The following is a 25357-nucleotide window of genomic DNA, read 5'->3' as shown; positions in this document are numbered from 1 at the left end:
AAAGCCCAGCATCTCACAAGAATACCTTCAGTGTTCCAGACTACAAGGGCAAATATGTTTTTCAGATTCTGTTTTTATGGACGGATTAAAGTTTATTTTCCATAATAGGGCACCTAATAAAACTCATAAAGCTCTGTCAGTCTTACAGCTGGTGGCCTCATTTAACACTTTCACTTCGTAAATCATTTTACAACTTACCAGGTGTTTCCAAAACTGAAAGGAGAGGAGGGGGAAAGAGAGCAAGAGGGGGGAAGAGAAATGAAAGTCACTTAAAATATAGATACGGTCCTTTGGCGCTGGGTGCGTTTGCATGGTCGCTTGGAAGGGCTTCAAAGAAGGCGTCGGTCCCAACGGGGGAGAAAAGCCTTTTAATCAGGATTTCCCACGCTCTTTTGAAGTGCGGAGGCTCGTCCCCACGTGCAGGGCAATCAAAGGCTCAGGGTGATTAGCGGAGCCGGTAACGTGTGCGACACGCTCCGCGCTTCGCTCCGCGCCCGGCCCGGGGAGGCTCCGCGCCCGCTCCCGGAGCGCCCCGGGCGGGGGAGGTCTCTGCCGGGGGGGGCCCAGCCGGAGGTATCAAAGGGGCCCCGTTGTCACCCACGTGCCAGCTCGGCCAGCGGCTGGGGGCGGAGGGGACGCGCTCTCGGTCTGAGCCCGCACCAGGGTCCCCCCGCAGCAGTTCCGGGGTGTCCCCGCATCCAGCCTGATCCCCCTGACCCCGGCACCCCTCACCCTGCCCCAGGGGCCTCATGCTCCCAGCCTACCTCCCCCCACACCAACCTTCCTGCGAGTGTGGTGCTCCCTGCGCCCGCTCCCAGAGTGCCCCCAACACCCAGCCCCGGGGTGCCCCACTGGTGTTGATGGGGTTGCGTTGCCTCAAGACCCAGCACAGGCAGGGCTTTAATCTAACCCCCTGTTTGTAATTTCATTATTCGGCCGATTCCCTCCCCCAGACACAGTAGGTAACAAACCTCTTAAAATTTTCATTGCTGTATTCGAGAAGTGGTAAGTATGAACACGGACCTTTGGTAGACATTTTACTTTAAAAAGCAACATGGTTTAGGGATGGATGTCATTAACTGGCAATTTCACAAGCATTAAGTGCTAAAACAAAAGAACCAAAACAGGATCCATATGTTCGAGGTAAACCTGCTAAAAGTCTTTCAAATGGGAAACCATAAATATATAATCTTCCTCAAACTCTCCGTGAAACTGCTCGGAATGAAATACTCCACTAGCAGAAAGACTTTTGATTATTGCTGAAGTCCAAACTGTTACACTCATCCAAAACCAAGAGATTGATGTTCTATTTCTCAGTGATTTCTCTAGCTCTCAGTAAGACCCCATCCCACAGTTCTTCCTCCTCCTCTCACATTCCTCGTGCCTGCGGGGCTGGACATGCGTGGGAGGGCTGCACACCGTGTGCCTGCTGCTCCCGTGTGAGTGCCGGCAGCCACCTCGCTCCCATGGATCCTTCTAGACTGATTCCTGCACACTGCTGATTCCTCTGCCGAGGGGAGCTACGCTAAGGCTTCCCAGGTGATACCAGAGATGCCTCAGGACAGTGAGTCCTAGCGTAGACTCCCTTCTTGCTTTCCCGAATTTCCCCTTGTGTGCTGTGGGTGTCGGGATAACCACACCGTGCTTCAGCAGGAACATGCCATTGTTCCTGTCATGTGCAGGGAGCTTCTTGGTAGGCTGTTTGAATCCCAGGAATAACACCCAGGACAAGTACCAGAAGGGATGAAGCTCCCAAACTCCTTAGTCTCCCTTGGGTGTTGTGTAGTGACCAAATTACAATCTTTCTGCCCCCCCAAAACGGTTCAGACCAAAAAATGGTCTGGCCAGAGTGAAATACCAACTGCACATTACTCTGAGAATTACTCAGCACTGTGACACAGATTTTTTATTTTTCACCAATACTCATGCCATCAGAATCATAGCAACAGTGGATTGGGCTTGTCCTGCATTAGAAAAGGTGGTTTTGTTTTTTCTGGGACTTCTTGCTTCATTTTTCTTGCCTTGAGGGTTGTGTAATATCTCTTCCAAACAGTTCTCTACAAGGGCAGTGGACCCAGGGGATATTTACTGTCTTCTGCCTACTCTGAGGACAGAAGAACTTTACTTAATTAAGTCCTAGGTGGAAATGCAAGTTCCTGCATGGAAATGGGATCACCTGCAATATGTAGGAGGTCAGAGTATTTTTTCTCTGATCACAAGCTTCTACAAAAATTTGGTTTTCAGGTTCCTTTTGGAAAAAACACACATTTTGCTGAGTTAGTCTAACAGGGACTGGTCTCTAAAATGAGTAAAGGAGAAGAACAATGCCCTTTTCCTTTAGTAAAACCTCAGCAGAGGCAGTGGCTTGCAATGAATTTTGTATCTGCAAGGCTTAGCTCCATTTTACTGCCTGCAGGATATTTGCAAGCAGATCACAATTTCCTCTAATTAATCCACTATTTTAAATTATTATTCATAGGACTTCTGTTAATGTTCTTGGCCAATGGTACCTTTTGGCAGGTGGGACTCATGTCTGAAGAGGGAGCACGGCTGCACAATGCAGAAGCTCCTGATTCGGCTGCCTCCTCTCTTCCCGCACAGAGGAGATGGGGACGGAGAATTCCTGTCCCCATCCAGCCCTGCTTGGCTCTGGGTACCATTTCCATAAATAATAATAATACAAAAAAAGAGCAGCCAGCATGGATTTTGATGTAAGGCTGAGGCAGGGGACTGATCTCAATTTAGAACAACACCTCAAGGGATGGGGCAGATTGTCCACTGCTTGGTATCCCTGGATGGCCTTTCTGGAAAGGATGTGGGAACCAAGCAGAAGCTGCCAAGCTGCCTCTGGTGCTGATTTCTGCAGTGTAATAGTGGCTGGCAGTGTGCTGGGGGCTGCACAGACCATCTAATGATTCTTTCTGGACTTCAACATGATGAATCTATAAAGCAAGTATTGCTGTAGCAGCTAGGTGCAATTTTAGAAATGTTAATGAGTAATTACATAAAGGTTGTCCACAGTCATCGATGTTAATTACTGTTCTTTTGCCAGGGATAATTAAGATGACACTTCAGCAGCATCAGCTAGTGGTTCCTGCTGTCTGTGCTGTCTTCTCCCCTCCCAGCTCCTGCTGCAGCTCTCACTCTCCTTCAGGGATCTCTTCACTCCCTTCATTCCTCCCATGCTCTTGGCCCCCCAGCTTTTCTGAAGGGCCTAGTTCACCACAGCCTGAGGATTTTTAAGCTGTTTAATAGCAATTCACATGGTATTGTGAGGGTGAGCTGGGGGTGCTGGGAGAGGCAGATTTGGGTGATGTGAGGCAGTGATCTGCTGCCTCTATGCTCCTGCTCAAAGCATCAGGACATTCAGCTCTGCTCTGCAGATAACTTGCTTAGACAATGTGTGCAAGCTACTTCACCTTTCTTCAGCCTCCACCTCATGAGTGGCTGGTCTTAACACCTTGTTTTGCCTTTTTGTGTGTCTTGGAAACCTCTGATGAGTCAATCAATGACTGTGGAGGAGATGGAATAACAGCTATCTAAGTGTGTGGTTTGTTGTAATAAAACTTAATAAATTTTATCCACTTTTTCACTCCTCAGCCTGTGATCAGACTCCACTCAGTGTAACACAGGTTTCAAGTGATGGACAGCCCATGATGGAGGTTTTAGCAGAGGAGAGATGTCCTATCTGTGCCTCTGAAATGTGCCACTCTTGCAGTAACCCAAAACCTCATGGGTTCCTCTGGCTTTGGGGATGGGAGGAAGAAGTCTCTTTCATCAGCTACGGACAGCAAGATACCTAAACCTCCCACTCCTTTATCCCTCCAAATCTTCATCTCTAGGACTGATAATTACATCTACAGGTTAGATTTGAGGGTCGATTTTGGTAGCAGATGATAATGGGGTAATATTGAAAAGTCTCTGTGCTCTTCTGCAAAACCTGTTACTCCTGTGCCTCCGACAGCTCCACGTCATCCTTGGGTAGCCCAGGCTCCTCCCTGGAGGAGGCCATTTCAGGGAAAGTGTTTCTCAGCTTGATGTGAGGGTGTCAAAAACCTGGCCAGGAATAAAGGTTTGTTTCTCCAGTTCTTAGCAGTCTGAAGGCTCCTTAAACTCACAAACCTGTTATGAGGCTTCCCAAAAACAGGGTGGCCCAGAAGCACAGATGGGTCTAGGGTGTCTCCAGATCTGACTCTTACACAGATTTCAGACCAGAGATAACAGATTTGTACTGATTCAAAACCCAAAGCAGCTTTTGAACTGATCTATTGCCTTCTGCTCAAGCTCTGAAGTGCTGGTGAAGAGCTCCCTTGAGCGTCCCTCCACAGCTTTTATCATCACAAGAACGGTTTAGGATTCCCAGGTGCTGTCCCTGCCATTCTGCACTGCTTCCTCATCCCTCCCACACAGTACCTGCATTATCCCTAGCATAACAAATATCCCCAAGGCAGCAACACATAGTTTCAAACCATTTAGGTAAAGAAATTTGGAAAGTAAATACCATCTGGCCAATATTTTATGGGTGATTTGAACTATGGAGTGAGGAAAAATAAATCCTATCCAGAATCTAAGGCTTTGGCTGAGGAGAAAAGATAATTTTGTGAAGATGCAAGCCTAGAAAATGCAATCAAGGTGACTCATTTTTCCCCAAGGTGACACCAAGCATATCTTGGGTTATTGTCTCTATACTAGAAAAACGTATTGTTCTGTCCCCTGGCTGTAACCAATGGTTGCTCCCCAGTGGCTTCAGTGCCTCCAACAATACTCCCTGCTATTCCACGCCAGAGCTGTGTGGGCCTGTGCACCCAAGAGAGATTTCAGGGTACTCTTACCATCTGAACCATAAAAGGTCCATAATGGAGTTTCTAATGAAAAATGTGTAATGCCTGGAAATCTTTCACTTATGAAAATGAAACAATGATTTCATTGTAACTGACAAAAGACTATTAAGGAACAATTCAAAAATGGTCTCTGTTTTAATTTTGCACGGTACCTCTCATTCTAGTTACATTACTCAGTCACTTTTAGTTCACTTTGAAGTGAATTCCACTCCATTCACATGAGGTCAGCTAATTTTGGTGTGTTAACTGTTTTGTCCTAGGACACAAGTTTTAAGGAATTTTTGGTGCCAGCTGGCTCTTCCTAAGCTTATCTTTGATAGATGCTCATTCATTTCCTTAAAGTGTTATTACGGAAACCACGTGGTATCCGATTGGGAATTGTGCATGCCACCTAAATTAGGGGAAGGCTACTGTAATTAGCTTTAAAGCAAGGCTGGAGGTCACACCAGAATTTGGGGATAGCACAGCTGTTTCATATGGGCAGCTGTGCTGTCCATGCCTGCAAGCCTCATGCTAAACTGAGCTTTACTGGAGGGTGAAGGAAAGTTCCTCCAGGAGATGAAATCACAAAAAGTGTCATATGGTAAAAGAGTCATATCTCTACCTACAATCCCTGAAATCAGTCCAACCCAAAAAGTCTTGGGTAAAATGTACACTCAGCCTTTTAAAAGTGACCCTACGGATCAAATTGTCTCCTGAAAACAAAATTGCTTTATCAACTGCAGGAAAAAATCACATATTGACTCACACACATGGGATGTAGCTGGGCACTAAGCTGCAATTACGATCAATGCAACAAAAATTGGAGTGTTAGAGTTGCCACTCACATATTTATTAAGCTGAAATCACTGTCATGCACCAGCTGCTCCCGGGCTGTAACTTTTCATGTGCAAAGTTCACCCGCAGAACAATGGGAACCAAACGATCCCAGATGTGCTCTGAGCACAGTATTGGGTTGCACACCTTTGCTAGCACCAGGCAGGGCAGCCCCGCTGCGTCTGCACCTTCGGAGCACGACTGACATCAGCCCCTCATCCCCGGTGTGGAGGACAATGGAAAAATGTCAAGTTAAAAAAGCCCTGCAGATACTTGGCTCGTTCAGGTGTGGTGTTAAAACCCTGCCAAAAGGACTTTTGTATGATTTATCAGCATAACACTCTGGCCAAAGCTAAAAACCAGACTTCACTGCCCTGTTAATTTTGATACAGAAAACAGAGAAAGTTTAAAACATTGCTGTCCAGCTTGAAAGAAAAAAAAAATCGAAGCTGCCATAATAGCTAGGAGTGGATCATGCTGTTTAAAGGGGGAATTGAAATTTTCTGCTACACAGCTAAAAATCAAACATCCGGCTTTTTGTTAAATGCATCTAAAGCAAATCACACGGTGTTTTCCAGTGGCCTGGCGGGAGTAAGGATCAGTGGTGCAACCGCAGCCACTTGGCTTTCTGGCATATTGTATTTTTACCAATCCAAAGTTCTTTTCTTCTCACTAAGTAGCAACTCTCCCAAATCTGCTTTATGGAAGAATTTGGGACATTTTAAGTGGCATCTCTGTTATTAGAATGATCAGGGACCATTTCTCACAGGGGTTTGACGTAGGTTGCCAGACTAATACTCAACAGGAAGAAATCTCAACGGGCTGTATTTTGTGTATATTATTGAACACTTACTCGTGGCAGACAAAGCAAAATGTGTCCCAGCCAGGTGTAAGTTCCCCAGCAACCTCTGCTGGCAGGCAGTGCTTAGTGTGCAGTCCTGCAGGAAGGCGACTGCCAGCATTTGGTCTTGCTGCACTTACAGAGACCTTACAGCCCTGCTAGAAGGAGGAGAGACTAGCTCTGCTAGGACAAGTTTTTTCTCCAGGGTTAAAAGTGTGATACATGCAAAAATTATGCATCGTGTATAATATATGCTTAGACACAGAAGCATACCTGTAGAATACCTATAAAACACATTATGCATATAAATTTTAGTATAAATACACATATAAATAAGTACAAAATCCTCTCTGCTTTCCTTTTCACACGTGCTTTATAGCCTTGGAATGTAAAGACCACAGAAGCAACAGCTTGCAGATGCATATGTACATTGACAGCAGACTCTGCCAGGCCTTCCACCTCTCTCAAGCTGTGGCAGTCTGGCCAGTAGGACCATGGAAGAAGTTGTTAAATAGGGCAAGATCCACAACTCAGGAATTCACATTTATCTTGGAATTGTCAAATTTCTGTCAGACAGTTATTTCCTCACTAAATCACAGTGACAGGATGGGACTTGTGCAGAATCACCACAAAACCTATCCTTGACATGACTACAGCACTGTGGGCTGGCAGTGTATTTCTGCTGCTTTCCTTGAAAAGTAGGGGTTTTTTGGTTGTTTTTTAAAATTTAAATTTAAAATTTAAAATTTTAAAATACATAAATCTGCTGAATGTAAAAGCCCCTGGCAGGTAAAATCAGTTTTCTTCAGAAACGAAACAATGGCTCTGATAACACTAATTTTGAACAGAACATACAAGTTCTTTCTGAGAAATAATAATTAATGCAAGTCTCAGTGTAAAAAAAAAAAAACCTTGTAATTTTTTACTGTAAGGTTAAAACCATCCCTTCTAATTGCACAGCAACACCTGCATTGCACCACCTCAGGCAGCTGCAGCAAGTGAATACTCACACCCATCAAACACTTGGCAATCCTGCCACGGCAGCAAAGCTGGTCTGCTCCCATCACCAAGCTAAGCACTCACACCAGGCAGGGACAGGCAACCTGGCACCTTGGGCTAAGGAAGATGATTCAAAATTTATCTCCAGCAGCAAAGTTGCCCCAGCCTCCCTGCTAGAGCAATGTGTTTCCATTTATGTGTTATTAAACCACCAACACATTGACATGCTGGGTCTACCTAAGCTCCTGCAAAAAAGGTAACTAATTAAGTGGCTGCTGCAGTACAAGGAGAGCAATTTTTACTCACTGAGTCCCATGTGTTCCACAGCAGCCACTTTCTAGGGGCTTGCACAGATCTTCTCCTTCTCCAAACCTTAAATAACAAGGTTTGGCAAGGTTGGTTGTTAAGGGAGATGTTTACACACACACCCTGCAGCTGTGACTTTTGTAGCCAAAATAGCATCAATTCTGCTGCTGCCCACGCTTCTCTTAATTGGTATGAATTTTAGAAAATATAATAATTTTTTTCCAGTTTTGTACACTTAAAAGATGCCAATGGTATGAAAAAAGAATCTTGCTTTGCTCTTTTGATTGTAATCTCTTCTGTTGTTACCTTGCTAGTATAACCCAGGATTTTGAAAGTGGGTCTCTCTGCTCCCAGGACACCTTCTTCCCTAAAACTTGCCCTATCCTCTCAAAGGAAAGGTGAGAAAAAACAGCTCCCTGGCTTCTGGGAGAAGCACTTCTCCCCCTGAAAACAGTACACCTGATCAAACAGAGTATACTACATTTAACAATTTGATTAAAGAATAAACTTTCCCAACAAGGACAGATCCATTGGTACCAAATGCACCTGGGAGGCACCATAAGTAAATGGCCTATTGGACATCAGATGCAAGTGCCTTGGTTTGAGAGACAGGTGTCTGCTAAGGAAGGCAGGAGCCTCCCGTGGAATGGAAAATGTAACCCCCTTCCCTCTGAATTACTATAATTTTGAAATTAAGGGGATTTCAGGCAATTATATGAGAAATAGGAATAACAGTTCTTTTCTAGTATACATAACAAGGCAATAATACAGAAACACTGCCTTAACCTGCCAGAGTCAGGATACAACCTGACACCCTGTTGGGCAGGGTGGTGGCACCAGTCCCATCAAGGGGTGGCTGCACGCCTCTTGGGGTGACAGATGTGGTTCTGTTGAAGCAGGGATCCTGTAGAAGGGTCTGGTCTTCCTCTGAAGGTCCAGGGGTGGTTATGTAGTTCTTGTCCTCTGGGAATCCAGTAGGTAAGGGCTGCCTGTGGTGTTCCAAACCTCAGATTATAGCCAGGTAGGAATGCTCGGCTCCTCCCCCTGGGCGGGGCATCTCACAGTGGGATGATGTAATTCTGTAAGTCATGCAGTGAGGCTGGATGGCCCATTAACAGAAGATATTCCCCGGAGGGAGTTATCAGGGACGTGTCATGGAAGAGACAAAGAACACTGCCCCACCTGGTTTCAACAGATGGTGATGGAATACATACTTTTGGTTACATCTTACATTGTAACCTAAGACAGCAAGTCTGGCTACAGAAATAAGGCTGACAACTCCAACACAGGTAGATCACAGATGCACATTGCAGATGAGAAAGCACTTCCCCCCTCCACCCAGTTTAAGGTCATTCCCTTCCTGCCAGGCCAGCCAGAGTAAAGCTAACACAAACACCAAAGCATTTAGAAAAACAGCAGTTTAATGTGTAGTGGTGAGGTGACAAAAGAAACAAACCATTAAAAGAGCATCACAGAAAGAAATGTGCCTATTTTTTTTTAAGCATCCAAATGAAAAATGTGAGCAAACTCTTAAGGGAGGTATTCTCTCCTTAAAAGACTCATATTGATGATATTGTTTATGTCTAGAAAAATCTGATTAACACAAGTGATTCGGCAACTCCAATTCTAAAGCTGTGAAAAACAGGCTAAAAAAGCCATAAAACTATGCTGTGATCTCTAAACCCTATATAATTGGGCAAAGACAGATCTTCAAGTTGCTTTGCTACAGCTTTGAATCCAACTGAAGATCTTTTCCTGACCCACAGTCAGGGAAACAATTCACAGAATTAGTGAATAACTTCCAACACTTTAAGAAAAAAGTTGATTTCTTCCCAAAACTGACTCACCAGTGCTTGTGCCATCTAGTGGCCCCTTTCTTCAGGTGAGTACCATGATCCCTCATTAAAAGCCTTTAGCTAAGGCAGTTTCTTTTATTATTTTAAATGAAAGGCTAGAATATGCAATGCAAAACACCGCTGCTGACAGAGTATCATAGAAGAGAAATCCACTGTCTTCTCCAGATACCAACCATCAGCATGAAGCACTTGTACTAAAAAGGGACATGACAAAACTACATTTTCCCTTTCTTCAAAAAGGCCTTGTATCTCCTTAATTTAAACCTCTAACTAGCATGTAGAGCACAGCAACTGCTTATATTAAAAAATGGATCCTTTAGAGTAACACAGCTCTCCTCACTCTCAATTATTTAGGTCTGAAAGACCCCAGCTTGGTTTTCCCGTATGTTTTATTAGAAAAAACAGAACTATAGTTTCAGTTTGGGTTCTTTTGCCTCCAAAGCCTTGGTTGCTAGTTCCACTCTCTCTTTTAACAAGCTAGCTTCTTCAGCACTCTTTTGGGCTTGTGCATGTTTCAGTAAGAAGTGGGTAAGGAAGAGTTTCAACCCTTCCCGCAGCATTCCCAGTTTGGGGTTGTCAGATACCCTGTAAAGATACAGATCAAAAATATTATTTAGTCTGCTCCCGTTTCAGAAGTTGATTCATTTTATCATCTTCTTCAAAAAGGGCTGTAGAAAAAAGCCAACCTATAAAAGAAGTTTTATTGAAGAAGCTTTCAAATTACCAAGTCTACCTTGGTTTGGCAAACTGCCCAAACACTTGACATACAACTGGCCCTCAACAACAAAATGGAATAGTGCAGCCTCAGACTTACTTTATGTAAACAATTACATTACAGCAAAAACCAAAGCAAACACCGTGTTCAAGCTTCCTTTTGTTGCTGCATGACAGCTGAAACATCACCAACTAATTTTTTCTAACTTTATGTGACATTGCAAGTCTTATCCACTCAAGTCCTAAGCGTCTCTAAGGATGGAGATTTCCCAGACTCTCCAGACAACTCTGTTCCATATCAAAAAAAAGATTTTTCAGAGAATGTTGAAAAAAAACCCTATAAAATACCCCAAACCTTTGCCTCATTAGTATCACTTTATTTTTCCTTCTTATGATACCTCCGAGCAATGACTGCTGGCAGAGCAAATCCCACTGCACACGGGTAATACAGCGATAAGGGAAACAGGCAATTACAGAACTTGGCTCATGAAATTCCTATGACCAAAATGATACACTGAATATCTGGAAGCCTTATTTTGTGTAACACCTCTTACAGTTGCATCTCTGTCAGAGCCTGTACCAACACACAAATGACACACTTCCCCCACTCAGCCAGGAGAGCTCACATTTTAAGGGATGGAGGGCTAATGTGTGGAAAAGGCACAGTGTAATTCCAAACAAAATTGGCAAACTTCTTATGTTAATTACTACTCAACAAGGGTTCTGTGGAGGTGTCAGTGATCACTTACCTCATAAAAACATCAGTAAGTTCTTCCTCATCTGCTTTGGTTAACAGTGTGCTTAATACCTGTCGCAAGAAACGGACTTTGGGTTTGTCCAGTTCACTGAATTCAATTACCTGGCAGACAGAGAGCGAGAATTAGATTAATTCAAGTATTTCAAACAGCCGGTCTTTTCTCCTAAATGAAGAGTTTTTAGCACACCAACTGGCCTCTGCATCTACTGAGCTTTGAGTTTAGCACAGAATAATTACCTGAGAATGCTGCCTGCAAAAGCCAATCAATAAGGAAAGCAAAAAGCCTTCTAAGGAATAGAAATCTACTTGTACCAGAATACCAGACGTAATTTCTCAATTAGATAAATACTTTGTAAGTACCTGGGACAATCCATTTAATTGCCTGTTTAATATAATTCAGTTATTCTTCTAATAGAATTATATGGACTCCCCATTCTGAAATCCAAGAAATCTACTCAGCACTTTCTTGTCTAATAAAAACAACATCAGCTAAAAACCATAGCACAAAATCCACTGGCAAAGCCTGTTAATAAAGGGGCCTCAGTTCCAACTCTGGACACACTAAAGGAAATAATCTTACAACTGCTCTAGATAAAGAAATGTAGACTTTCTCTATGCCTCGGTCACCGCACATTCCCCTTTCCCAAAATGATAGCATAAACATAATCAATTGGAACAATTTCATAATTTTAAAACAAGTTTGTCTTAGCATAATCAGCTAAAGTACCGGATAGGTAACACAGAAAATACACCTTCCATAGAACTAGCAAATGCAGGAAAAACAGAAGGATTTGAAAAGAAAACACACCTACCTTGAGAACTGAAAGTGGCAGTGATTTTGTCCTTATTAAGTGAGCCAGCAGTGACACCAAGTTGGAGATGGCAGCAGCTGACAGGTTTTCTAAACCTCTGATTTTGTCCCAAATACTAAACTGAAATGTCACCTGGGGGTCAAAGGCAAAAAAATAATCCTGCAAATCAAGTGCCTGTTTAAATGAATAACAATATAGCAAACCTTTTGACCTTCTATTCTTTATAAGCCCTCTGTTAATTAACAGAAATGCTTGATCAGACTGTTCCAATTATTTTAAAATGCATAAAACAGAAGAAGGAAAACCTTCAGCAGTAGTTATTTCATTTCCTATTCAGATCTGACCATGAGTATGCCTTACTGAATGCTTAGCTATACCAGCAGAATTTTTCCTGGGATCAAGATCTTAACAGGCCTGCACCCATTCTCAGGTATTCAGTAATGTCTTCCTAACCACAATTATGACACTAAACCAATGAAGCAACAGAATTGTTTTTACCTGAAATCGTCTCTCATATCCACAAAATTTGTTAGCCAAAAATGCATAGAAGGGGTTGAATGTCTTTTCCTGTAAGCAGCAGTAAAGGATGACATGAACTATTTCTCTCTCCTGCTGATCTTTCAGTCCAAGCCTAAAATGTAGCAAGAAAATGAGAATAATTTTGTAAGGAAAAACTTAGTGACACAAAGTAAGAGCTACAGTCAACATCTGAGAGCAATACTTTAAAACCCCTCCAAACATCACATTAGATTTTACTTGTTACAAAGTACCTACGAAGTCTTTAAAACTTGTAGTGTCCAACCTTTAAGAGTGTTGGCTAAATGAGTATCCTGGTATGGCACTGTGGAAATGCTGAAGCATTATGGACGTTAAAGGAGTAGATGCAAAAGCAAGACCTAAAGAGACAGAAGTGGAATGATAAAAGTATTATTGCCCAGGGAAGGAAAGGTATCCCACTCCATGTTTGTAGCTCTCCATGAACAGAAGAGAAGGCACAGAAGTACCAGCAGTAGAACTGCACCCATGGTTACCACTACCAGGGTTAAACAGTGAAACAAAGGCTAAAAAGTGAAACAAGAACTGTAGGGTCCCATTGTGATTATCTCATGCTTGTACTTATGGTCATGGGAGGAAATCCAGCCTTTGGATCAGTGTAAGCCTATTCTGGAGAAACATTTCCAGGACCCTTCACTTGTGTGGTACTTAGTACAGATAAGAAAATATTCTAAGATGTTTTTCTTACTTGGTGATATGAATTTTTTAATCTCTGGGTCAAATCCACGCTACGTGATACTTGAAATTCATTTTTGTTTGATAGTAGCCTAAGAGGGTACAGTCAGTGATTTCACAGCATCTTAAAAAAGCCTGAAGAAAACAAGATCTACAAGTACTTATGTTGGAGGCCCCAGTATGAAGGCCAAGGACTGAGCAGCTTTCCCACTCCAACCAGTCTAGCTGACCAGTCTAAAAGAGGGCTGAGACACTCTGGCAGGGAGCAGTAACTAACAGTGTACCTGTTTGTGAGTAGTATGACTTAACTTCCTAATGCTGCCAAGTGTTTGGCAGCATTAAAACCAATTAAAATGAAAAATGCATCATATTAGAATCTGAAAAACATCAAACAAAATTCTTCTCATATTCAAGTTTCACAGGGCATTAGTACAACTCAAGAGTACTTTCTAACCAAGTCTGACTCCATTGGAACTTGCCCTACTGTCGGTAGGGTAGCTGGCCATCACCTGATGCCAATATCCCTCCTTTGTACACACCTCCAGACATCTGCATTGCATGTGACCACAGACACAACAGGTGAACAGAGAAAACACTGCTGTTCAGCCCAAACTCCCCAGAATTTAAAGTTTTACAGTAGGAAAATCTGGGATGATTTCTAGGCTGATTGCTAACGAGCAGTGAAAATTCAGAAGTCTGCACTTCCAAAGGGGTCAGTACTACAAGTGCTGTGTCTGTGTCATAATCCACCTGCTCTCCCATCAGCCAAGTTCCATCTGATTTCAGAGCAACAAAAGGTTTTTTCACAAGTACACAGGTTTTCAGCCATCAGATTTGCATTTAATAGATGACTTGGGAAGTTACACTGCAATCACTAGTTTAGCACACTCTCCTTTTACTTGTTGATCATCACGCCTATCATGACTTGCTTATTTAGGAAATACTCATGTTGCCAGAGTTGTAACCAAGTGACAACACTTGGATATAAATACATATATATACATATATTTGTTTTTTGCAGAACTAGAATTCCTAAACATCTAAAATTTAACAGTCTGGACTATCTTTCACTGCTGAGCTTCACCACAAAACTGTATAGATTTCATAAGCCTGATATTCTTTGATAAAGAATGTGCAAGCACCTCACTGATTCAATTATTCATGAGTTACAGTATTCCCATGGACTTGTGTATCTTGATCCTGCTGTAAATGGGATAACTGCCTCTGAAGTAGGTTATTTACCACCAGCAGAAGCCGGCCTCCAAGTAGGTTAGTTATCATCAGCTGAAGCCCAAGATTATCACTGCCTTTAGATCAAAAATAGCAACTGTTGAATCCCCTTTTAAAAGTCAGTACAAATTATATTAGTAGATACAATCACTTTGGTAGACACTTGTTATCCTCAGTTATACATCTCACTCCAGTAGGATAGCTGAGCCTTTTATGAGTGTCTCAGTATTTTCTGAGATGGAAAGTTTCTCAAATTCTTTATCTCTACAAGATAACTTCAAAAATTGCCTCTCCATCAAACTTAAGCAGGATTCATTCTCTCTCCTGAGTGAAACTGTGGTTTGTGAAGGTGTGGCCTTTCAGCTGATGAAGAGGATCCAGTCTCACTCCCTCCTCTTTGTCACCTTGTCTCTTCACTGACACCTCTGCAATCACTGAGCCACTTCAGGGAGCTGCTCTGGCCTCAAACTAATTACTTTCATCTGCAGTAAGGAGGAAAGGAACTAGAAGAAATATAGCAGTCTGGATTTTAAATAGTTTAAATTATCCTTTAACCACATCTCAACTCTGCCACAGAACTAGCAGCAGATGAATCAACAAGAGCAGTTAAAATATTTCTTTATATGCTCTTTCTCATGAGACTGACATCAAACACATGAATACAAATTCCTATAAACTCAGGAACACATGTTCACACTGAAGTTAATTCCTTCACTGACAATTCTGTGTACTTTCCATTATACTCTGCCAGATGTGGGCAGATTTAAGAATTCCTCTCCCTGAGTTTGCCATATAAACATCAGCACCAACACACACCAGGGAGCCTGAAGAGAGATTTTCTGCCAAGCCTGTATGTATTCAGATTTGTGTACCAGCTTAAATAGCACAGATGAGAGTCAAGTCCAATTTGCAAATTGAGCTACCAGGTCTTGGCAAGAGCTGCAGCAGCAGCTAATTTCTTTTAATTGAACAGGCCATATTAAGATATTGGAATGACTCCATCACAGTCTTAAATCCAAGCTGTGTTTTGCAGAAGTGGCATTTAATCAAATATTAGTTGACTTTATTACAAAGTCTGTTTTGGTTTGGTAAGCAAATTAAATAATTGCATGCCATCCTGGTAAGACAATACCCTTGGGCTACAAGGCTGTGACAGAAAAGTTCAGACCTCATCTCTCCCCTCCCAGTTACTACAGACTTACAATGAATATTCTGACAAACACAAGGAATACCTCAGTTTGAGCTTTTTCCTGATCACATCTTCTTCAGAAGAGCTGCTTGTCAAGGGGTAAGGAAACTGGTCTTAATGGGAAGCAAACCCAAAGCTAATAAATTACGCAAGAGAGAAGGGGAGGTACTAGAACACTACCAGGTCACACAAGTATGGGCAGAGATGGCTTAACAAGGTGGCAAGAAGTCAAAGAAGAGGCAGTAGTACAGAAATCACAGCAATCCAGCAACAAAACCACGAGATGTTCTAGAGGGGCTTCTGCTCTGCCCCTGTAAGGAAACAAGCCTGCAGCAGCCTTCCATCCACTCTGCTGGGATACACAGACCCAATGCAAAAAGACACAGGCTCCTTACATCAAAAGATGCTGCAAATCACAGTTATAGCCAGGAGCGACAGGAACAGGGGCTACTCCTTTCCTCTGACCGCCAGTCAGTTCTGCCTGCCCACATTAATCCTTATACCAGGTTTCTGGTTCCCTTCTCCAACTCTTTTACCCTATGTGGATTCCTGGCTATGTACTTCTTTTAATTGTATTATCAACTAAATGCATTTAAGCTCAGACCAGAAATGCTGCATTTAAACCCATTTAATGCTATTTTTAGTTCTGGGATGTCTTTTGTGCTAGTCTGTACTTACTTCAGAAGTTTTTCAAAGGCATCCATGAAGTCTTCACTTGTCATCAAGACACAAAAAATACTTCTCCTGATATCAGTGTTCATTCTCAGCTTACGAGCAAGTTCCATTATTTTTGAACTCACCTGAAAATAAAGTTATATGCTATTTTATTTATGTTTGCCTTACAAAAGCTATTTCTATACCTTAAATAACACCATCAATGAAGCTCTCCAGTAAACCATGAATCACCAATCCAAAGGTCCTGAGCTTTTGTCCAGAGGCACAGACATCATCGGGAGCTTTTTCAACTATGGAAATACATTTTAATCTACTTTAATTGTGCCAATTAATTTTAAGATGTGCTTTTCTATTGTAAGTAATTCACCATGACCAGCTCACCACATTACTTTTGGAATCAGCTTGGATATATGCCACAGACAGACACCACAACCTGTCAGAATTCCTACCAGCAAATCCATTGTTAAGTCTCTTCTTTCACCTTAGCAATTCCACAGGACAAGAAAAAACAAGCTATACCATATTTGTAGTAACAGCTCTTTTGAAGAAGATGAGTATAATGTTTTAAAAAAATCTAAGAGCAGAATTTACAGTCCAAAATCTTGGTCTTACAAGAGCACATGAAGGTTTTTTTGGTGGGCTCTGAAATGAACTTAATGACATGTATAAAAAATCTTCAGATCACAAACACTTAGACTTAAAATTTGGATTTACCTTTCCTACGTGCAGCTTTTGCTGAGCCTGGCTTTTTGTATCACTGATCATTGGTGCTCCACTCCAGGATGACCCTACGATCCACCAGCGACCAACCTGGTCAGCACTGAGGAGAGACTCCAGGGACACACGGAGCTGAGTGTCTTTTCCTGAACCACTGCTGTGAACCTTGAATAACAAAACAAAAGTAAAAACCAACACAAAAGCTTTTACTTGAAACTTTTTTTTCTTTTCTTACAGAAAACAACAAATACTTTAGTTACTAAAAATGATTTTTAAACAAAAACTTTAAACATACAAGTTCGTATCTCCATAAAGGTCTTCCCATGTTTCCTCCCCAACCTTTGTTTCAATCAGCAACCTGAAAAGAATTTACAATTTTCCACATGCTGTAATTTTTTAAATGCATAAAGTTGCATAAATCTACATGTAGAAGCTCTTGGGTTTTTTATTTGAAAAAAGAGATAATAATCTAAAAAGTAGGCATCTTCCAATCACGAAGTTTGATTAGAATTCAGATGATGCTGACATTGCAGCATCTTACAATCTGGTCATGATTTTCCTTTTGAACACTTGTGATTACATACAAAGACAACAAACTGCCTTATGTATTGTACAGTTCAAATAAAAATTTTAAACCCTGTGAACAAAGAACAAACTTTCAACAAAAGAGTCTAGAAGCCTACCAGGAGGACTGCAAAAATTTAAGAGAGGAAATCCTACAGAACTAGGTTACCTAGCTTATTCTGATATGCACATCCTGCACTATAAATTACTTTCACCCCTTTTATACTAGGTTGTTCTAGACAAACTGCCCTCTCTGTCAAAAAAAAAAAACAAAGAAAACAAAAAACCCCCAGGAAAGCTGACATCCAATACAAATAATTACTCCTGCATTAAGAAGAACAAGGCTACACCTGCCAAGAAAGTTCTCACCAGCGCTCTCTGCAATTTGCGGAGTCTTTCCACTGGCTCAGGATCATAACCAGGAATCTTACGCATGTCATTGTTCCTAAGTGCCAGCATAGTCTCCAGCATAAAACGAACCTATTGGGAAAAGAAAGAGTTCTGTAGATTATGTGCTGTGGGTTTATTAAGTAAAGTAGAAGAGTGTACCTTGAAATTACTATTCTGTGAGAATAAGCAGCTCAGCTGGCTATATACATCAAAATTTAAATACAACATGTTTACTTTAACCCCTATTATATTAATTTGTGTTCAAGTTTACTTAAACCCCTTTTACACTAATTTGTGTACAAGCTTCATCTGCTAAACACCATGCCTCAGTGACCATTTTTTGAAGGGCACAAAGTATCATGAAACAGAAAAATCTGTCCATTGCGTAAGATACAAACCAGTCCTGTCTCACCCATCAGAAGCATTTTGGTGTCTGTGTACTAAGAACTAACGGAGAAAGACAAACAAGAAGAATGCAAGTAACTCAATATCACACTAATGGTAATTTATAACCTAAACAGAATGTAGCAGAAAATGTTTCTGTAAATTAAACTATGTATCCAAGTACTTATTACAGTCTGTTGAGAATATAAAATCTTTAAAACAAACACATACCCTAGTCTGATCCTGGAATTTCTTCTCTGCTGTGCTTGCTTTCCTCTGAGCTTCAGTGATCAGTTCCTTCAAAGCCAGTGCATCATCTTTTCTTAAGGAAAAGCCCACATTTTTCAGAAGAAATAAAATCAGCTCAATCTCTTTTTCAGTGAAAGTGCTAACAAGCTTTTTCAGAATATCAAAGATCAGCAGGCAATGAACCACATGGAAGTTGTACAGATGAGCAATCAAAGCAAGCAGATTTTCACATTCTTTCCCTTCAGCATCACTTTTACAGAGTTCATCAAATTTCTTCACCACGGCTTCCAAAAAGTGAGCACCGACCTGGCAACAATTCCATTAAGGGGAAAAAAAAATCCAGCCATTAACTGTAAGTAGATTTTACAGATGTCTGTAAAACATTCATTTTTGGGTCACTGCCACTATTAATTTTAAAGAAATACTGTTGCTTCTCTTAACCAATATGGACGTTCGACATTTACATACACAAATATTTAAGAGGTGTGACGTTTTTGTAGAAGTCTATGTCATTTACACCTCATATATGACATCCAGTTGCCTTTTAAAGCCTGTGCAAGAAAAACAAGTATTATGAACCTACAGTACACATTTACATAATTTTCATGGACACGTATTAGCATCTTTCCAGCTGTCAGGCTAGCATGCTGTTACTGCTAGTCATTCATCCAGGAAAAGCCGCATGTCAAAAACCAAAATCATTGCTGAGTTCGGCACTCCAGAACAAAATCCTTAACAGGAGGATAAAAAAATAATATTGTGAAAAAAATCCCCAAAATACCAAGTTTTCACAGTTGTTGAGCATGAGCTTAAGCTGCTTTTGAAATGGGGATAATTCTTAGATGTTTGTCAGTGGTACAGCCGGGAAAAGAAATTTTGGAATATATTTACTTCTGAAGAGAGAACTGATGCTAAAGGCTGGGATTAGAAAGCCTACCAAAACACAGGGAGACAATGAATACACTGCTGCTAAATAAACCTCTCACCCATTATTACTGTGCTAAAATATGCTGTTCTTAAGGAAACCAGAAGTCCCAGCAGCAGTACTGACTTGCTTTACAAACCTTGACCATCTTAAGTGTTAACTATCCAGTGGCTGCACAAATTTATAAACAGAGCCCAACTCCTGCTTTGCTCAACCTAATCTTCAGTGCAGCTGTACTATCACTCGTTCATGTAATGCACATTGTATATTTATTTTACAGAAACATTATATTTGCAGTCAGAACTGCCTTTCAAGCACAAAGAGGGACAAAAAAAACATTTAATGCCAAGGCTACACGGAGAAAGCTGCTGTAATTGCATCCATCTGATATTTAATATGGTTTCAGAGCCAGCATTCAGGCCACTGTATGACAAACTGAAAAACTTGCATTAATACATCTTTTGCACTGAGATGTGGCAGGGGGAAAAAAAGAGTAATCTAATAGGAACATACTGCTGAAAAAACTGTTTCCTGAGAGACATTTCACTGAAATTAGCTAAAATCTTCCCTTTGACATCAGTAGCTTCAGCATCAGCTTAAGTGAGAGATTTTATCTCACTCATCAGGCTTAAAAACACAACACAAAATCTCCTCAAAAAATTGCCATGCTTTTTAAAGTTTTTATTATTCCATGTTAGAACTACTTAATTCCACTGATGATTTGCATGATTTGCTTAGAAAATCTGTAAAAGGATTTCTGTAATTGTAACACTTTTCTTATCTGGATACACATGATTCAAACAATACCCTCATGTATCCATGAGAACAGAAATGGATTAGTGCAACTAAAGGGAAGAGAAGCTGAAGGTTAAAAATTTTTGATTACTGGGGGCAGAAAGATTTTGATGAAAAAATGATGGTTTTATAACTGACCAGTGGTAACTCATGGAGGAAATAAAATCAGATAAAGCAACAGATTTAGACCCTTTCACCTGTGGAAGCCTTGCAAATAAGCCACAAAACACTGATGAAACTCAACTAAAGATGCTTGTTAGTGACACACAATTAAAAATCACAAGGCAATTCAAAGAAAACAAGGAAAACACTCTACAGTATCTATTATTATACAAAGTTTGTCCCAAGCACAAGAATTACCTCAATTCCTACATTATGATGAAGGATGCTAACCAGAAGGACGTGCTCCATCATCAGTCTTGCAGGCATGGCAACTGCAGTAACACAGGCATTCATGAGAATGTCTGTCAGAGTGTCATTCATGTCCTTTCTGCTGTTGGCCATGTAGAGCTCTTCCATCTGTCCACTGATGGAGGACAAATTTGGTTCACTCAGCCTATGGAGAAACAAATTCCAGTGTTCACTGTTTCTTCTCCTTACACAGTTTTGAGTTCACCTAACAAACAACTATTCTTTTTAGAGAAACTAGTTTGACTTCAGAAGAAAAGATTGAAGATTGACACGATGACTGTAAGGGACCTTTTGTATTTTTCTGTGTTTTCTAAACTAAAAAAGTACAGTACATTTAATTTGAGTGTAATTTTTTGAAAAAAAACCCACTACTTGTAAAAACACATTAGCAGCAGTATTTACAAAGCACTGTCAATCTGCTTACTGTCACACTGAACAAATTTCTCAAGAAAACAGACTGGTTTTAGCAGTTTTAACTATGGCACATCGCAGTCTTTGAAGAAATTAAGTATGAAAGTAATTCATACTTTAACCATACGGTATATCAAATTTCTAATGACTGAACAAACTCTAGTCTGTGTTTTACAGGTAATGGATGAAAATTGCCAATAGATTTCTTACTTAAAAACCACTCTAAAATTGAAATGAATGTTAATTACTTTTTCTATTCTTCAGTACTTCAATATATGAAGGGTTGCTCCTTCTCAGTTGTAGTGTTGGAAAAATTTAATTTAAAAACACCTTAGACAACCCAAAACTTGTTTTCTTGTGAGGTTTTTTATAAGCATACTCCAACTCCAACTGACACTTAGTAATTATAACTAGCACTTGCAGGCAACTGCTGTGTGGAATTCAGCCCAATCTTAAATTTATTTTCTAGATTTTTCAACACCTATAATGACTAACTTTGAAGAATTTATACCAATAAAGATAATTATTCTTAACAATAGTAGACATGATTGCCAACTTAAAATCAGCTTGTGAAGAGAAAAGTCACATCTTTGCCACCTGGGCTTGAATGATGAGCATTGTCACATTGATCTAGAAAGATTAATGACTTTCCTTATTACATTACCTATTAATGAGGCCATTGACCATTTTCTTCAGTCTTCCCAATTCTTCTCTTTTCTTGTCGTCTACTGTCTCCTGAGCTTTCCTTATTTGAGGAGGAACATACTTTGTAACACCGTGATTATCACTCTTACCAGAAAAAGAAGAAAACAAGGTATCAGATGAGACCAGTATCTTAAATACTTGAACACAAATACACATCTCTATTTAAGATTAAAATACCAAACTTTTAGTTAAGGATATATCTTACCATGTAATAACCAATGTCAAAGGAACAACATGCAGAAAAGAAGCAGGCAAAAAGGTAACCCTTTAAAACAAACTTGATAGCAGCAAAGCCCCTCTTCCCTATACATGAAATTTTCTTTAAGTTATGGTCATTAAAACCTGACATCTTAGGTCCTGGGTTTACTCAAGTTTTATCAGCGACACTTTAAGTTTAGGCCCATGAGGGCTAAATGACCTGTATGACCTCCTCTCCTCCACCCATTCAACAAGACCTAATACTGGCAGAACCTCTGAGATCGTTCAGAAAGTAACATTTCAGTGTGTAACCGCTGCTAATTTCAACACAAGCTCTCTTTACGGAAGAGTTAATCATATTCTTACACTCAAACGCCAGGGCAGTTTCTTTTATTTGCAGATTTCACACATATAGAGCTCCCACATGCCTTGTGTTGGAGGGTATTACCTGCCACCAGCATGACTCGGGAACTCTCCCCTCTATGCCTAACAAGTGTCCCTAGGACCTGGCAGACCCCTCAAGTCAACACTGTCGCTGGGCCCGGCTGTTTTGAACCAGGACAACACTCCACATGGCCCAACCGGACAGCAAACACCCGGGCTTAACCGCGGCGATGCAACTCTGCTTTATGTTCAGGTTGCGGGACGTGCTTTGGGAAGCAGGTCTGTGCTATCTGAGGAGAACATCCTACCTCTGCCTCCATCTCCTCCTCCTCGCTCGAGGGCTCGCTGGCCTCTGGCACCCCGCCGTCCTCGGGGGACGAGCTCTCGCTCTCCCAATGTCCTTCCACGTCATCCGCCTCGGAGGGGTCTGAGGTGTCTTCCTGAGCTTCCTCGTCCTCACCATCCTCCTCGTCCTCACCATCCTCCTCGTCCTCATCTTCCTCCTTCTTCCTCGGCGGGCGCTCCCGCGGCCCCGGCTGGGTCTCCTCCTGCTCCTCCTCGTCGCTGCTCTCGCACAGCTGGCTGAGCCCGGCCCGTGTGCCCAGCGCTCCCAGCACGTATCCCAGCCCGTCCCGCAGGAAGCTCTGCGGCACCCGCTCGGCCGCGGAACCTTCCTGCTTCTTGCGCCGCTTCCCGAGCCCCAGCTGCCGCTCCAGGCGCCGGATCTCCTTCTCCTCCTCCTCGTTGGCCTCCAGCAGGGCCCGTTTCCGCGCCGAGGTGGCTGCGGCGGTCGAGAGGGCCTCAAGGGCTGCCGATGTCTGTGCCGACACCGGCCTGGGCCGCTGCTTCCCAGCGGCGGGCGAAGCCGGGGCTCCGAGGCGAGCGGCGGGAGCGGGCTTGGCCGGGGCGGGCTTGGCCGGGGCGGGCTTGGCCGGGACGGGCTTGGCCGGGGCGGGCTTGGCCGGGGCGGGCTTGGCCGGGGCGCTGGGAACCTCCACCAGCTCCCCGCGTTGGAGTCGGCGGCGGCGGCTCCGCTTGAGCCTGCGCTTCTCCTTCCTGGCGTCCCGGCGGCTCCTGCGGCTCTGCCTCCCCGAGTCTTTCAGCAGGGCCAGCGACGGCTGGCCTCCGGCCGCCTGCACATAGTCCTGCACCGCCTGCCGCAGCCGATCCAGTTTCCCGCCACGGCGGGCGCGGGCGGCCGCCCCCCGCTTCATCCCGCCCGCGGCCACACCGCGCCTGGGCGCCGCCATCTTGGAGAGGGGCCGGGCGGCCGCTTCCGCCGCGCTGCCGCCATGGCGGGCACAGCGCCCCCTGCTGGGCGCAGGCGGCTCCAGCTCTGAGGGGACAGGGCTCTTGAGCGCCGCACCAAAGGCTCTCTGTCCGTAGAGATCCCGTCGTTTGTGCGTATGTATTTTAGAATCACGGAATAACTGAATGAATTAGGTTGGAAAAGACCTCTTAAATCATGGAGTCCAACCTATGACCGAACAACATCACGGCAACTAGACCGTGGCATTAAGTGCCACGTACAGTCCTTTCTTAAACACCTCCAGGGACCAGGATTCCACCACCTCCCTGGGCAGCCCATTCCAGTCACCCTTTCTGTGAAGAAATTTCTCCTAATGTCCAACCTGAACATCCTCTGGTGCAGTTTGAGGCTGCGTCCTCTCATCCTGTCACTTGCTACCTGGGAGAAAAGCTCGACCCCCACCTGGCTACACCCTCCTTTCAGGAGGTTGTAGAGGGTGGTAAGGTCTCCCCTGAGCCTCCTCCAGGCTAAACAACACCGTTTTCCTCATCTGTTGCTTATAAGACATACTACGGACTCTTCAGCACCTCCATTATCCCTTTCTGGACATGCTCCAGAAAGAAAATGCAAGGCTTGTCCGTCTTCTTATGCCAGGGACTGGAACAATTTGTCCTTCACACCCTGGCTGTGATCACAAGGCTCCCATGGGGCATGAGGCTCTTGCTGATGCCTCTTGAGGAGCCGAGGGACACCAGCCCCTGGCCTCTCCTCCACCTGCCAAGACCAGCATTTTAAGCCCCTTCCAACCCTGCCAAGCTCAGGTGTCTCTTCCTGAGTGTGCCAGCGCCAACATCCATGGCCATGTCCTTCTGTAGAGGAACTTGGGGGTGCTGATGGATGACAAGCAGTCCATGAGTCAGCAGTGTGTCCTTGTGGCCAAGAAGGCCTTGGGATCCTTGAATGCATTTGGAAGAGCATTGCCAGCAGGTCAGGGAGGCAATCCTGCCTCTCTATTCAGCCTTTGTGACGCACAGCTGGAGTGCTGTGTGCAGTTCTGGGCTCCTCAGTACAAGAGAGACATGGAGCTCCTGGGGCAAATCCAGTGGAGGGTACAAAGAGGATTGAGGGACTGGAGCATCTCTCTTATGAGGACAGGCTGAGGGAGCAGGGCCTGTTCAGCCTCTAGAAGAGATGACTGAGAGGAGACATCATTAATGTAAATAAATATCTATGGCAGGGTGCCAAGAGGATGAACCAGGCTCTTCTCAGTGGTACCAAACATTAGCACAAGAGGCAGTGGGTAGAAACTGATGCACAGAAACTCCACCTAAACATGACGAAGAACTTTGTTGTGTGGGTGACCATGCACTGGAGCAGATTGCCCAGAGAAGATGTGGAGTCTGCCTTACTGGAGGTATTCCAGAACCATCTGGATGCAATCCTGTGCCGTGTACTCTGGGATGACCCTGCTTGAGCAGGAAGATTGGACCAGATGACCCACTGAGGTCTCTTCCAACCCGACCCGTTCTGGGATTCTGTGACAGCTGCCAGCTTCTCTTGGGGCATTTCCACCCTCAGCAGCGTGCAGGGCAAGGTTGATGCCACTGCTGGGATCTGTGTACCTACCACAGGCACACATCTTCCTGGCTCTGCACAGCTGGTGACAGCTTGTCTGTCATCTATGTGATCAGGGGAAATTAAATGTCCCA

At 43.1% G+C, this 25357-nt stretch overlaps 1 protein-coding gene across 1 annotated transcript; it reads right to left on the bottom strand.

Moving 5' to 3' along the window:
• Positions 1-9204: 9204 nt before the first annotated feature.
• Positions 9205-23660, bottom strand: NOM1 (nucleolar protein with MIF4G domain 1). Its single transcript, XM_010395013.4, has 11 exons — positions 22708-23660; positions 21777-21901; positions 20651-20846; positions 18553-18876; positions 17917-18027; positions 16981-17148; positions 16270-16391; positions 12441-12573; positions 11943-12074; positions 11123-11232; positions 9205-10244 (listed from the first exon to the last, which is right to left on the bottom strand). The coding sequence occupies exons 1-11, from the start codon at positions 23647-23649 to the stop codon at positions 10067-10069; spliced, it is 2541 nt and encodes an 846-aa protein (XP_010393315.3). The 5' UTR covers positions 23650-23660; the 3' UTR covers positions 9205-10066.
• Positions 23661-25357: the final 1697 nt, after the last annotated feature.

The sequence above is a fragment of the Corvus cornix genome, chromosome 2 (assembly GCF_000738735.6).
Source record: "Corvus cornix cornix isolate S_Up_H32 chromosome 2, ASM73873v5, whole genome shotgun sequence".
NCBI classification, from domain to species: domain Eukaryota; kingdom Metazoa; phylum Chordata; class Aves; order Passeriformes; family Corvidae; genus Corvus; species Corvus cornix.
Note: the sequence above shows the minus strand (reverse complement) of the source record. Positions and strands in the feature narration are given on the sequence as shown.

Bases quoted from the DNA above. Each gene is read 5' to 3' on its own strand.
- NOM1 (XM_010395013.4), bottom strand. From the start codon at position 23,649: ATGGCGGCGCCCAGGCGCGGTGTGGCCGCGGGCGGGATGAAGCGGGGG. The intron at 18,028-18,552 runs GTATGTGTTTGT...TTTTCCCAATAG, and splicing joins AATTCCAGGATCAGACTAGG to GTTCGTTTTATGCTGGAGAC. The intron at 12,574-16,269 runs GTAAGTACAGAC...GCTACATTTTAG, and splicing joins GCCTTTGAAAAACTTCTGAA to GCTTGGACTGAAAGATCAGC.